We start from the raw sequence: 16,121 nt of genomic DNA on the forward strand, positions 1-16,121 counted from the left end.
CGTCGAGCATCGGACCCCAAGGAACCTGCTCCTATCAGGTCATGGAGCTCTATCTGTCACAGGGAGGAGTCATTTCGCTCTCTCACACAGATGTCCCGCACAGCCGACTGATGCAATACTGTGCCGTTGCGTAGATGCGGGAGTCTCGTCATACATTTAAGTAACGCCCAAGACGACGGTTATTACTAAATTAACCGACTTCCGATTATACCGGTTGTTTCGTCTCCATTTTAAACTAACTGTTAAAACTGTTCAAGATAACCGTTTTGGGAAATAACCGAGTTCCGGGTTTGTATTGCTATTATTTCCAGTAATCAGCGTAGACATCAAAGCTTTATTTATACATACCAAGACTCTCTTAGTCTTCTGCATTAAACGTTTCAGGATGTCTGCAATCAAAATATCAAATAAAATGCTTAAATAAAACAAAATTTACTTGTTCGACCATTTACTCTTTTCTCAGAAAGTAAAGCGTGGTTGAATAATACTAAAAAATCACCAGTATTCTTCCTATTGTACCAATTTTTTTTGAAAATCTGCTCGAAAATCATATTCCAATCGTGGATCATACAACTATTTTGGCCTCACGAATGGTCAGTGCTTAAGGATGAAAAATGTGGATGGTCTTACTCTTATTTTACGTATTTATTTGTTCGTTTTGAAAAGGCTGCAAGCAGATAAGGCAAAGTATATAGAGTAACGTGCAGATCATCTACTTCCTGTTTTAATTATAAACTGTAAATGAACTGTCAAACTTTTAATCTGTCGCTGTTGCCATAATTTACTTTCTCTTTTATTATTTCACAGAAATAACGTATACTTAATAAGCTGTTGTCTTGCACTCTGAACATGGATACGCATTGTCTAATAGGCCACTTCACGTGGCACATAATTATTGCCTTTGCAGTGCTGTACCGATCTACATATCATGAGTTTGTTGCTCGTTCCTGACTCCATTGTTTCTGAAATAGCATCGATCAATAAATATTACACGTTTTAAAGAAAAACTTTATTTAAAAGCAAAAAATTTTAACACTGTGTTATGGCAAATTGATATACCGGTTTTTACCTGTCATTAACAAACTACAAGGAAAACCTCTTATAATCGAGAACAAGCGGTACTGAAAAACACCGGTGACCCAGAAACGAAATACCGGTATCGGTTTTAAGTGGTCGGTTTTCCCACCCCTACGTCATAGGCGTAGGAGTATCATTTGCTGCGTACCTTTGGAGGGCGGTAAGCTATCACTGTGCCTTGAAATTCCTCTGCGTAGTGGTACTCTATCCGTATTGTGATTCTATGATAAAAGTGTTCGTGTCTGGCCTGAGAGCTATATTGTATGTAGGATTCTCTATTCTTTATAAGGTGTTTTCAAAGAAAGAGAGGTAAACAGGATAAGAAGGCAAAGAAGTTATTACTTACTTCTCCACCCTTCGTCAGTTGCCCTGCATCCCATTCGCAAAGTTTCACAATCATGACAGTCTTCTTCCTCACCATTCAGTTACTCCCCCTCGCTACGTTAATCTCGGCCATCCGATTGCTTTCAGCCATCGTCCTTGTTCCATTGGCCCTACAAGGCCACTCTATTGGAGTGCTGTACTCCCAGTTCCTTGCACTACTGGTTGTTCCATATCCTTTTTCTTCTACAGTTTCATTTATTCTCCGCTCTGTCCTACATGTCCTGGCTGCCCCCCTTATTCCGTTCATCCCTATTACATGTCTGCTTCTCTGCCGCTGCCGAAGGTCCATCCGTCTGCATAGGGTTGTTCTTAATTTCGTCTATTACATTCATAATGCGAGCAGGTAATGCCTCACGTGTATTTGTTTTGTCATAATAAAATATGTGTTCCACACATCCTCATATACAAAAACGCATTGGTGTTAAATCTGGCGAACTGGGTGGACACAGACATGTAGCACCAGGATCAATCCATTACTGGGGAGGATGTTGTTTTAAATTTGTAGTAACGGCGTTGGTGAAATGTGAAGTCACGCCATCATGTAACAAATACACTCCTGGAAATTGAAATAAGAACATCGTGAATTCATTGTCCCAGGAAGGGGAAACTTTATTGACACATTCCTGGGGTCAGATACATCACATGATCACACTGACAGAACCACAGGCACATAGACAAAGGCAACAGAGCATGCACAATGTCGACACTAGTACAGTGTATATCCACCTTTCGCAGCAATGCAGGCTGCTATTCTCCCATGGAGACGATCGTAGAGATGCTGGATGTAGTCCTGTGGAACGGCTTGATAAGCAATTTCCACCTGGCGCCTCAGTAGGACCAGAGTTCGAGCTGGACGTGCAGACCACGTGAGACGACGCTTCATCCAGTCCCAAACATGCTCAATGGGGGACAGATCCGGAGATCTTGCTGGCCAGGGTAGTTGACTTACACCATCTAGAGCACGTTGGGTGGCACGGGATACATGCGGACGTGCATTGACCTGTTGGAACAGCAAGTTCCCTCGCCGGTCAGGGAATGGTAGAACGATGGGTTCGATGACGGTTTGGATGTACCGTGCACTATTCAGTGTCCCCTCGACGATCACCAGAGGTGTACGGCCAGTGTAGGAGATCGCTCCCCACACCATGATGCCCGGTGTTGGCCCTGTGTGCCTCGGTCGTATGCAGTCCTGAGTGTGGCGCTCACCTGCACGGCGCCAAACACGCATACGACCATCATTGGCTCCAAGGCAGAAGCGGCTCTCATCGATGAAGACGACACGTCTCCATTCGTCCCTCCATTCACCCCTGTCGCGACACCACTGGAGGTTGGCTGCAAGATGTTGGGGCGTGAGCGGAAGACGGCCTAACGGTGTGCGGGACCGTAGCCCAGCTTCATGGAGACGGTTGCGAATGGTCCTCGCCGATACCCCAGGAGCAACAGTGTCCCTAATTTGCTGGGAAGTGGCGGTGCGGTCCCCTACGGCACTGCGTAGGATCCTACGGTCTTGGCGTGCATCCGTGCGTCGCTGCGGTCCTGTCCCAGGTCGACGGGCACGTGCACCTTCCGCCGACCACTGGCGACAACATCGATGTACTGTGGAGACCTCACGCCCCACGTGCTGAGCAATTCGGCGGTACATCCACCCTCGCTCAAAGTCCGTCAACTGCACATACGGTTCACGTCCACGCAGTCGCGGCATGCTACGAGTGTTAAAGACTGCGATGGAGCTCCGTATGCCACGGCAAACTGGCTGACACTGACGGCGGCGGTGCACAAACGCTGCGCAGCTAGCGCCATTCGACGGCCAACACCGCGGTTCCTGGTGTGTCCGCTGTGCCGTGCGTGTGATCATTGCTTGTACAGCCCTCTCGCAGTGTCCGGAGAAAGTATGGTGGGTCTGACACACCGGTGTCAATGTGTTCTTTTTTCCATTTCCAGGAGTGTACATTTCTCCCGTAGCAAGTGGAACAACTTTGAGCAAGCGGGTCATTTCTTCTTGAAGGAATTGTAAGTACGTCTCACCAGCTAGACGTCCTGGGAATATGAGTGGCCCAGTAAAGTATGTGCTCATTACACTACACCACACATTTATGCTAAATCGCTGCTGGCAATGGCGTTGCACTCTCAAATGTGGCTTACTTCAGACCATCCGTGCTCCTTATGTACATTGTTTATTCCAACTCGAGTAAACTGTGTCTCATGAGTAAATGAAACCTATTTTATAACTCCTCATTAATATTTAGCAAGTTGCACAACTCCAATTGAAAGGCAGAATCTCTCGGATGTAAATGATGCACTTTTTGTTGATGGTAAGGATACAGATATTTGTACTTCACTGTACGCCATACCTTACTAAAATGCCTTATCGTTGACAGAGTCGTAATTTTCTGGTATCCGGCCTTGTTGAACAGCATCCGTAATATCCTCAACATCGTCTTCACATATCGAGCGCTCGTATTGATTATGAACGCTGGGTAGAGAACCTGTCTCTCATAACGTTCGGAACACTCCACTAATGGTTCACGGTTCGTGCATTCGGAATCCTCGAAGTTGGATAAGGTACGCAATATTCGTTAACTGCACCCGTATCATTACCATCAGATTTACCATAAATAAACAACATATCGGCGTATTTCTCTGTCGTAAGTTTGAAAGCCATTCATATTTCTTAAATAATCTACACCTATAACTACTATATGCTTTCATTTAGATACACTGTTATTATTATGTCCGATTACTGAACAATAAAGGAAACCAATCAACTTCAGGGTTAGAAACGACTGAAACAGCTCACTAACGGTTGCCATCAATGACTTAAACTTTCTACATTCTTAATGGAAAGTAGAGAAATTTACTTGTACCATAATCTTTGCTTCTCTGGATATTCTGGAAAAATACTGCAGGTGCATGTCGGGGACAAGTTTTGTTAGATTCACCAGACCAATAACAAAAAAATAAATGGAAATCGTGCTTTATTTCAACCTCATACAGTTTTGCGATGGCTTCATATAAGCGAAGTTGCTAAATTTGGGGCAAAATCTTTTTTAGCCGTAACTCCGTAACAAAACATTCGCAGACATTTGTTTTTATGAGCTTCTTTCTTTAGTTCTACTTGTAGAATATCATCTTAAAATATTTGCACATCTTCGTGATTCATCCTGTATTTGATATCCTCTCTATTTTGTGCTGTCAGTAATTGATCATCGGCAAATAATAACGAGTATATAGTAGTGTGCTGGAAAGGGACTTTCCTACCTCCTCAAGGCTGATTGCACCCTCCAATAGATACTTCAGTCTCTGTGACGTACTGCAACCCTGTCGAAGTCCTTTCGATGTTAAGAACCCGTCACTTAACTTTTATCCTGTTTTGACTACTGCATGACACTGGTGGCACATTCTTCGAATTAGAGATCTGTTGTGCTTCAGCACCTATGTAATCCATCACTTCCCATAGTCCACTGGTGGGTACAGAATCATACGCTTTTCATAAATCCACAAATATTAGGTGTACTTCTCACCCTTAGAACGTGCATTCTCACTTATCTGTCTTAGGTATCCATACAAGATCGTGCAACTGTAAAACCTCCTTTTCATCTCACATCTTATCTTCAATCTCTTCCTCTAACTTGTTTTCCAGTAAAGCACTAAATAGCCTGCTGATAGGAGCCATAACACTTACACCAGTATAATTATTTGGGTGCTTCTTGTTCCCTATTTTATAGATACAAGATATGTATGATACACAGCACTCTCTCTGTATTTCCTCTCTCTCCACAATCTGACTGAACAATTTTCATACAAGTTTCATTACTTCAGGCCGGAATTGCTAGCCGTTTTGTTTTTCCTTATCGTCCTGCATGCCTCTGCCGATCTCCTTTATCCAAGCGAATGCTGTCTCTCATTCCTCTTCCTTGCACCTTAAAGTTAATATTAATATCTCAGCACACTTTCCATATACCTTGTACCTATACGAGTCCTCTTCACTCCCAGAGTTTACCCACATATAGTATAATTTCTTTGTTTCCTCAGCCAACTCCACCATCTCCGAGGCCATTCATTCAGTTTTTACTCTTTTCTCCCTTTCGCTTCCTACAGTCTTCGCTGCTTCCTTAATTGACTGATTCAGTAACCTGTATAGCTCATTAGCACTCCAGTCCTCCTTATTGCATCCAAAATTATACTTAATCTTTTCTGATAAAAACCTTTCACACTTTTTTCTTCTACAAAATTTATCCTACATTTTGGTACCTCAGTAGTTCTAGTTGCTAAATCCTCCTATTTCTCCAGTCGTTACATCTTTGTTTTAATCGGAATATCAGTTTTGGAAGTAGCAATACAGTGATTGGAGCTACACTGCATTCCTCTTTCTACCCTTACATCTTTCACTGAATACTCAGTGCCTCTGCACTATTACGCAGTCTATAATTGATTTCAGGTTCCTTGACGGAATGGTCCCGGTGTGCTTATGTACTTCTTTTTAGAAATTATAATTACAGTATTAATCTCTTGCGAGCCAAAGAGGACCATAGGTCCCTTGTGACTTTTCTAAGTAAAAATAAATAATGTGTCGAGCTGAACATTGTGGGCTATAACAGTACTCGACACAACTGATGTTCTATCTTTGGCTTCATGTTTGTCTGTACTATAATTCCGAACATTGCGCTCCCTGATAGGAATGAGTTTCTAAAAGTATCTCAAACTATATAACTTTATCTGAGTTAACATTTACCAAATTACTCAGAAAGTTTAAGACTGTATGTTAAATAACCTGTGCAGTACCTGGATAGTGCTAAATTGAGCGGCGTCACAATACATGTTTTGCAATTCCAGCACACAAAGCTAACAGAATAAAATTTCTTTGTGAAAGTGCAAAAGTAATTTTGAAAGAATAAATAAACGAAAATGTTTCTAAAATTGCCCTGTGATTTTTCGTAGGCAACTAATTAAATAGCATTCTAAAGCCTAGAAGAGACACGCCAATGTAATACTGCAGTATTAGAATGGGACAGATTGCCAAGAAACGAAATTTAAACTTAACTTTACCTAATTCGAGCATGATATCAATTTTTTAATGTAACAACTGCCTATGAATGATCTTATAGTCATGACTGTAATGTAAAACTGGCCATAACAAATTTTCATGTGTTAACTGTGATAATGGAAACTCGATTCGACTCGATAATGACGAATATGCCATGATATTTATTATTGAAATGTGAAGGAATGGTAAATCTATAACCTTTGAGTGCAGTTTATGTAAACAGATATCGTTTCTTACGTCCGAGCAATGAAACTAGCTACCCCGAAACAGTAAATAAAAACTCCACTAAAACATACAGTTTTCCCAACGCATCCTAAATTACACGCAAGCAAGCAAGGCGGCAACATCAACAGCAAATCTTTGTACTTCTCAAATTAATCTCTGCCGAATTATATTTCGCTAATCAAACATCTTCTGTATCTTTATGCTTTGCAAACTATTTCCAGGCCTCTGAGTAGTATGACCAACACGTGACTCACTGACTCACTTGTCACCGAATGCTTATTGCAACGACAATGCTACCGGCAGAACTTCTTGGCGTTTTTTACTACCGTTTTAAAAAGTGTCGAAAGTACAAAATGAAGTATGACACACGGAATTAAAATATAGAGCTCAAATTACGTTTCTTAAATATCAAAATAAACTAGCAACTTATACCCTCATACCAAAATACTCACAAAATATCCCGGAGAAACTTCCGAAGCTTCGCTGCTGGAGTTTGGGTGCGCTGTGTAGGGACTGGGTGATTGAAGGTTTAGTCAATGCCTCCTTGAATTGGTTTTTCAGGTGAACAGTTTTTGGCTGTTTTTCGGATTGGGCAAGAATAATTAATAAAGGTATTAAGTGCGAGAATTTGTAGTACGTTATTACGTCAAAAGTATCTGGAATACCTATTAGTGAATTTTCACTTTCAGCGTGGTGTGTGAATGTTTGTGGAAGGCTGAAAGTCCATCTTCCCCAAGAGCCGATGCCAGAGGAGGTAGTGTTGTTGAAAGTTGTGGTCTGGAGTGAAGTCCAATTTCTAACTCATTCCAGTGGTGTGCCTTTGGCTTCAGGTCGTGGCAGTGTGCAGGCCACTACGTTTCAGGAATAATACATTTCACCTCCTCCGTACTTCAGTACTAGCATACATGGCGGCAGGGAATGTTCTCCTGTCATTTGCCAAACCCAACCCTTTCCATCCGATGCACACGCGGCAAAACGTTATACATCAAAGAATTCGTATCTAGTCATCCAAATGCCATTAGCGTCACTCTTTAAACCATATCAATCATCGCTCAGCATTGGCTGGAGAGATGAGGGCCTTGTGAGGAGCTGCTCGTACATTACACCGCGTTCCTTTCATATCCCTAAGCACACTCTGCTACCAGGACTGCTGATGTCACTTTTGTACTAACAAGTGACTCATACTACTGTTTACACTCAACAGTTTGCAACGATTCTGTGCAATGCTAGACGATCCCTGCCCATCCGGCCTTAGTTTAGCTGTGTGTATTCTTTCGCGTTTCCACCTCATAACAGATCGACAGGATTCGACTTGGGGAGCATTAGAAATACGTGGATTTGTTATTCACGTGACAATGACTACTCATCGTTCGAAGCCACTGAACTGTCCTGGCCGGACCACACTGCTGCTATTGCTTCTCGTATGACTACAATATACTCCCGGTCTACTTTTATACCTAGAGACCCGCCCCTCGCGACAAGTAATTGCCAGTTCCGAAATAGGTGGGGTAGTTCTGATTCTTTTGCTCACTATCAGCAGAGGGGTGCTTTTCGGAGTCCATCTGGAGAAAAAACAAGCCGCCTGGAAGTTCAAAGGAGTCACGTTGCCCCTTCGTAGAGCCAGACAGCGGGGGTGTAGCGTTAGCGAGATGAGAGGCTGGTGTAGACCGGAGACTGGGCCGGACAGCAGACTGAAGGCGGCCTGTTGTTGCAGCGCAGGTTCCAGGTGGAGCAGCACGTACAGCACCGCGAGAAGCAGCGCCGCTACGGCATCACCGATCTGGTGCGGACGCCCAACATGCGCCGCAAGACGCTCATCATCACCTTCATCTGGTGAGTCCGCCGCTCTGTTCCTCTGCGTAGAGACTGCTGCACATCGCTGGGTATCACTACTCACCAGTATACCAACAGTACAATAAACGATTGGCACCTGGGAAATATTCTGTGATGCCTTCAATCAGCAAATACACTCCTGGAAATTGAAATAAGAACACCGTGAATTCATTGTCCCAGGAAGGGGAAACTTTATTGACACATTCCTGGGGTCAGATATATCACATGAGCACACTGACAGAACCACAGGCACATAGACACACGCAACAGAGCATGCACAATGTCGGCACTAGTACAGTGTATATCCACCTTTCGCTGCAATGCAGGCTGCTATTCTCCCATGGAGACGATCATAGAGATGCTGGATGTAGTCCTGTGGAACGGCTTGCCATGCCATTTCCACCTGGCGCCTCAGTTGGGCCAGCGTTCGTGCTGTACGTGCAGACCGCGTGAGACATCGCTTCATCCAGTCCCAAACATGCTCAATGGGGGACAGATCCGGAGATCTTGCTGGCCATGGTAGTTGACTTACACCTTCTAGAGAACGTTGGGTGGCACGGGATACATGCGGACGTGCATTGTCCTGTTGGAACAGCAAGTTCCCTTGCCGGTCTAGGAATGGTAAAACGATGGGTTCGATAACGGTTTGGATGTACCGTGCACTATTCAATGTCCCCTCGACGAGCACCAGAGGTGTACGGCCAGTGTAGGAGATCGCTCCCCAGACCACGAAGCCGGGTGTTGGCCCTGTGTGTCTTGATCGTATGCAGTCCTGATTGTGGCGCTCACCTGCACGGCGCCAAACACACATACGACCATCATTGGCACCAAGGCAGAAGCGACTCTCATCGCTGAAGACGACACGTCTCCATTCGTCCCTCCATTCACGCCTGTCGCGACACCACTGGAGGCGGGCTGCACGATGTTGGGGCGTGAGCAGAAGACGGCCTAACGGTGTGCGGGACCGTAGCCCAGCTTCATGGAGACGGTTGCGAATGGTCCTCGCCGATACCCCAGGAGCAACAGTGTCCATAATTTGCTGGGAAGTGGCGGTGCGGTCCCCTACGGCACTGCGTAGGATCCTACGGTCTTGGCGTGCATCCGTGCGTCGCTGCGGTCCGGTCGCAGGTCGACGGGCACGTGCACCTGCCGCCGACCACTGGCGACAACATCGATGTACTGTGGAGACCTCACGCCCCACATGTTGAGCAATTCGGCGGTACGTCCACCCGGCCTCCCGCATGCCCACTATACGCCCTCGCTCAAAGTCCGTCAACTGCACATACGGTTCACGTCCATGCTGTCACGGCATGCTACCTGTGTTAAAGACTGCGATGGAGCTCCATATGCCACGGCAAACTGGCTGACACTGACGGCGGCGGTGCACAAATGCTGCGCAGCTAGCGCCATTCGACTGCCAACACCGCGGTTCCTGGTGTGTCCGCTGTGCCGTGCGTGTGATCATTGCTTGTACAGCCCTCTCGCAGTGTCCGGAGCAAGTATGGTGGGTCTGACACACCGGTGTCAATGTGTTCTTTTTTCCATTTCCAGGAGTGTAGGCTGATATGTTTTACAATGTGATGAATACAATAAAAATATTTCATAATTAATGAAACAGGATCTGCTTATTCGCACTTAAATTGGTTACATTAAGTGTTACCGGACACTAAACTAACATTCTTTGTTGCTACTAGCGACTTCATACGTAACACATAACAATCTACCAACAGCAACAATGTTAAACAATTCAAACGTAGTACTAGAATATAAGGTAAATCCTCTGGGCTTACTGAGATAACGAAAGTTAAAAATTCTCAAGCAGAGAGCAATTTCTTTTCTCTCCGGCCTGATCGCAATTGTCTGTCTTCCTGCCGAAAGATTCACGTTACCGATATACAGGGTGAATCACCTAAAACTTGCACCGGATACATTCCAGAAATGGAAAGTACTGTTGATGTGCGGTTATCACAGGATGGATTGGTAGTCATGGGGTAGTATTATTAGCCAATCAACAGTTGTAATATCTGAATATTGCTTTGTTTCAAAACACACCCTCTTTAAAAGGAACGATGACTATTGACATTTCCAAACTAAAAGGTTAATTTAGAACGCCAGTGGTGTTTTTTGCGAGATTCTAGTGCGAGTCATTTACAAGATACAGTATCTTGAAAAGTTCCCACATCGACATTTGTACAATACCTTTAATAGTGGTCGTGATCAATGGACTACCCTATATATTAGTGGTTCAGCTGCTCCTATCACTGGGTTTTATGCAACCCGCAATAACTATTAAATCCATATACGTGATCTGAATATTCTCTCGCTCGCTACATAGAAATTATTAGGTCTAAAGGAAAGCATTTACTGGAGTTTGATACGAAACTATTTTGTACTTAAATTGGATATGTTTTCGCTGGACGCCACAATTTTCGTGTTATTCAAGGAAAACACGTTTGAAGGTCCCTTTCGTAGGTTTTTCTTGAATAATTCGAAAACAACGACCTGTTGTGATAACGTATCCCAGTATAAAATTTAACTACATTAAATGTCCTACAAAAAGGCCTGTTCACCATTTTCTGTAGGACTAATAGTCGGCGTGCAACTAGAAATAGCATCTTAAATCTTCCGCGTGGGTCCCGAAGGCACTGGGGGTTGCATAAAACCCAGAGCTTATTCACCATCTATATTGCTTTATAAAATTCAGATTAGTGTCGGTTGACACTCACATAGAATAGTGATACAAAAGAAAGTATGGAAAATTAAACGTAAACTGTGGTATCTAAATATCCATCAAGTATACCAAGTATGGTATACTGTGAGTGAATATCAATTAGCATATGTGCATCACAAATGGTGCTGCTAATACTGCTCGCCGTTAACAACGTTGTCGCCGATGCGCCACAGGTTCACCAACACGAGCGTGTACGTGGGCCTGTCTTACTACGCGCCTGCGCTGGGCGGCGACGAGTTCCTCAACTTCTTCCTGGCCGGCGTGGTGGAGCTGCCGACCTACCTGTTCCTGTGGCCGGCGATGGAGCTGTGGGGCCGCCGCTGGACGCTGTGCCTCAGCATGGCGGTGGGCGGCGCCGCCTGCCTCGCCACCGTCCTCGTTCAGAGCAGTGAGTGTCCGCCTCGTAGTTCAAATGGTTCAAATGACTCTGAGCACTGTGGAACTTAACATCTGAGATCATCAGCCCCTAGACTTAGAACTACTTAAACCTAACTAACCTAACGACATCACACACATCCATGCCCGAGACAGGATTCGAACCTGCGACCGTAGCGGTCGCACGGTTCCAGACTAAAGCACCTAGAACCGCTCGGCCACAGTGGCCGGCCCACCTCGTAGACGCTGGCTTACAATCGCGTTTCTGGTTGCGGATATAACGAAAGAAGAAGTGGCCGTGGGATTAATTGAACTCTCTACTCCTGATTCCCCGACTGCTTTGGAGCACTGTGTCTCACCTGCTAATTTGCTATCGTCTCCCCCGTTGTGGCACAGAACCCGTTACATCCAGCAGGTCCTACTGGTAGCTAAACAGAATTTCCTTTACCCTACAATAAGGGAATACTACAGAGCAGAACACGAGGAGATTTAATGAAAAATTCGAATATGTTCATTAGAAACACAAGAAATGCGAAGTAATTTGTTATATTATACGAGGGGCGTTCATCAACTAATGCAACGCATTGATTGCAACACATTTTTATTTCTGGAAACAGGTTGGATTTATTCAGGATTCCAGTACACTACTTTGGCTACAACAGCCTATGTTTCACACAATCTCCATTCAGTATGACGGCTTTACACCGCTTTGCTGTGAGGGCCTCTATGTCCAAATGGCAGCACTCTAGTGTTCGACGTCAGAGCCATCTTCATGCTATATCAGTAACATTCCCATTATGAGAGAGTTAATGGAGTGCCGCAGCTCTATGGACTGACGTTCCGTTTCCAGTTATAAGTGATGAACTCATTGTTTCATCATCTGTGTCGATGCTCAAAAAAATATTGTTACGATAAACCTCATATCGTGCATGCAAATACGCACAGACGGTCCTTCGTTGCTCCTGTTAGGCGGCTAGGAAGCCAATGGGCACACACCTTTCTGTCCACCAGCTGTTGGACGAGTGCGTCGTCACTACCAACAGCGAAGTCCAATTGATCCGCGAGGTCTTTCATTCTGATCCGCCGATCACCTCGAAAGAGACTGTATGCACGTTCCAGCATTGCAGGAATCACAGCTCTGTACAGGCGGCGGACATCAGCACGATCAGACAGGTTTGCGCCACGATTTGGCGATGATGACAGACGCCTCACCCAACGGCTCGATGTGTTTTCGTTTACTGCCAGGGCCCCGTAAAAATTCAGCCAATGCCTATGAATATGTTGGATGCCCTGATTTTCCGCAAAATTAAACTCAATGACAGCTCTCTGGTGGGAACTCATCTTCGCTACAGACGCCATTTTGAAAGCTAAGTATAGCGTTGCCACCTATCGGAGTTCCATGAAACTATCACGAATATTCCCACGACAGATTTCGCATTTTTTCAGGTGAAATTGACCAAGAAAAGTATATTGCATTACTTATGGATATCCGTTATCTTAGCGGCTACTTCACACATAATATAAAGCAACAATTTGACTAAACCAACATCTTGTGGAAGTCAGGCAGTTTAGTGTAAATAGCAAATAACGACACAAGGAGTGGCCGTGGGATTAATTGAACTCTACTCCTGATTCCAAGACTGGGATGGAGTACTGGGTTTAGGTTATAAATAACATAACCATTCCCTTTTTAGAGTCAGAGAAACCAAACTAAGAGTTTATTTCGACATAAATAATAGTCAAGACACGTGCTTTGATTCAAATGCAGCCAGTGGTGACTCAGATGCAAGTACCGCGGAAGCATGCATCATGCTTATCGATAGAGACGCTGACGGTAGAGCTACTGAAAAATCACAACGGAAATAAATCCGAACCGTATTAATGAGCAAAGTTAGTACTAACACGGGCTTCTATGGTAGAAGCAGCTGCCAAGTGCAAGAACAGCCTTTACATACATGAAAATGGCAACAACGCCGACGCTAGTGCTAATCACGTAGTGGCTCCGACTAGGAACTGATACTGACTTTGCGGCGAAGGTCCCTCTCGTCAGTTCTGCAATGAGGATACAGCCACAAGGTAGTAGTCCACCCACATAAAGAGGGACGCGTAATGATTTAAATTTGACATTTCAAAAATCGTTCACGCTGGAGAATCATGCATTCCGCCATTTGACCATCGAAGAGACCCCTGTATGCACGATATTTTAATAAACATCTCTGGCATACAGGAACTACTGGAAGAATTGAAAATAAATAAGTCTCCACGTCCGGGTAGAATGTCGATTCAATTTTACGAAGAGTACTCTACGGCACGGGCCTTTGCGTTAGCTAGCATTTATCGTGAATTTCTAGCCAAGCGCAGGGTTCAAGCAACCGGAAAAAGGCGCACTTGACCCCTGTGTACAAGAATGGGGAAAGGACAGACTGCAGAATTAGAGACCAATAACCCTAACATTGGTTTTGTGCAGAATACTTGAACACAGTCTCAGTCCGAATTAATAAATTTGCTTGGGAGAATCAGCATGGTTTTAAAAAGCATCTCTCGTGCGACACTCAGCTTGCCTTTTCTCACAAGATAAATTGCGAACTATAAATGAAGGGCAACAGGAAGATACTATATTTTTTTTAAGTTTACGCAAAATGTTTGACACAGGGCCCCAATGCGGAATTTTAACGGAGATACGAGCACATAGAATAGGTTCTCAGATAGGTGAGTGGGTCAAGGACTTCTACAATAATAGAACTAATTAGTGTCGTAGACGGAAGTGTTCGTCAGGGAAGAGTGTCGTCAGGAGTGCCCAAGGGAAGCGTGACACGAGCGCTATTATTTTCTGTACACAGGAATGATCTGGTGGACAGGGCGGACCGCAGTCTGCGGTTGTTTTCCGTTGATGCTGTGGTGTACGGAAAGGTGTCGAAGTTGAGTGGCTGTAACAGGATACAAAATAGTAAAATTTCTAGTTGATGTGATGAATGGCAACTTGCTGTAATTGCAGAAAAACGCAAGTTGATGCGGATGAGCAGGAAAAGCAAAACAGTACTTTTCGGATTCAGCATTAGCAGTGTCACGCTTGACAGTCAAGTAGTTTAGATATCTGGACGTAACACTGCAAAGCGATATAAAATGGAATTACCATGTGAGGACTGTGATAGGGAAGGCGACTGTCGAGTTCGGTTTTTTGGGGAATGTTTGAAATCTGTGGTTGCTCTGCTGAGGAGGTCGCACGTAGGACACCAGTACGACCTGTTAATGAGTATTGCTCGTGTGTTTGGGATCCGTACAGGTCGGATTCCAGGAAGACATCGAAGCAATACAGAATCGGACTGCTAGATTTGTTACCGATAGGTTCGAATAAACGTAAGCATTACGGAGTTGCTACGGGACCACAAATACGAATGCCTGGAGAGAAGATGGCGATTTCTTCGAGGAACTCTAATCAGAAAATTTAGAGTACCTTTCATTTGAAGCTGAGTGCAGAACGACTCTACTGTCGCCAACATATGTTTCAGGTAAGGATCATGAAAATAAGATACAAGAAGTTAGAGTTCATACGGAGACATATAAACAGTTGTCTCTCCCTCGCTGTATTTGCGAGTGGAACAGGAAAGAAAATGACTAGTAGTAGTATAGGTTACCCTTGGGGACGCAACCTTCGGCAGGTTGCGGCGTATGGATGTAGATGAAGAGGTAGATGTTCTGTCCAGGGATAGCATGGTCTCTCACGATCAGCTGAGACGTTGGAGGGAGTGATGTGCAGTCAGTTTTGCGAAGGATGGGACGATTTGATATCCTTAAGCCTTTCAAAGCCGTGGCTTCAAATTTGATGTAACGGTTCGGCAACCTATGTAAGTTACATTTCAACAACTTGTAAATTATTAAATATAGATAATCTTGGGACCGGAAAATTACTCCGCCAATGTCGAGCCAATGATTCTTGACTCAAACAGGCCCGCGGTGGTGTCTATTAGCTACGGAATATTGGTGAACGTCTAATGGTTTAACGTCATATATCGATCAATGAATTTCATCGACATTTGAATTAATAATTTCAGCAAAATCTCGGTTACATCATGTGTTGCGTAATTGTTACATACAGTCCTAATCTGCCGTCAGTATTAAAATTTGATTTAATCGCACTCTCTTTGTCAGGAGGGTGGATAGCATTGCAGTCGTTACTTCTGCACCGCTTGTTACAGTTAAGTCTCTGCTGTATAGTATCTCCTAACAGAACACTATAGCGGGCGGTTGCGTGGGTGGAAGAATGACTGTTCCGGAAGCACTGAACCACGAAACTGTGATGATTTTTACTCTCTCACTCGCGTCACCGGAAGGCCTCTCTCTACTCTCGTCCTATTACGCTAGGTGTAATGTGGGCACCGTTATAAACATTATGCCTAATCATCTAACATCTCATGATTGCACTTGTGAATGCCTAACACTTGACGTTTATCA

General features: G+C 44.3%; 1 protein-coding gene across 1 annotated transcript in view; it reads left to right on the top strand.

The window, feature by feature from the left end:
* Positions 1-16,121, top strand: part of LOC126355571 (beta-alanine transporter) — a 1,112,053-nt gene that overhangs the window by 1,034,768 nt on the left and 61,164 nt on the right. Inside the window, exons 7-8 of the mRNA XM_050005933.1 lie at positions 8,445-8,563; positions 11,468-11,682. Of these exons, the coding sequence (XP_049861890.1) occupies positions 8,445-8,563; positions 11,468-11,682 (334 nt within the window). The remainder of the gene's footprint in view (positions 1-8,444; positions 8,564-11,467; positions 11,683-16,121) is intronic.

This window comes from Schistocerca gregaria, chromosome 3 (genome assembly GCF_023897955.1).
Source record: "Schistocerca gregaria isolate iqSchGreg1 chromosome 3, iqSchGreg1.2, whole genome shotgun sequence".
NCBI classification, from domain to species: domain Eukaryota; kingdom Metazoa; phylum Arthropoda; class Insecta; order Orthoptera; family Acrididae; genus Schistocerca; species Schistocerca gregaria.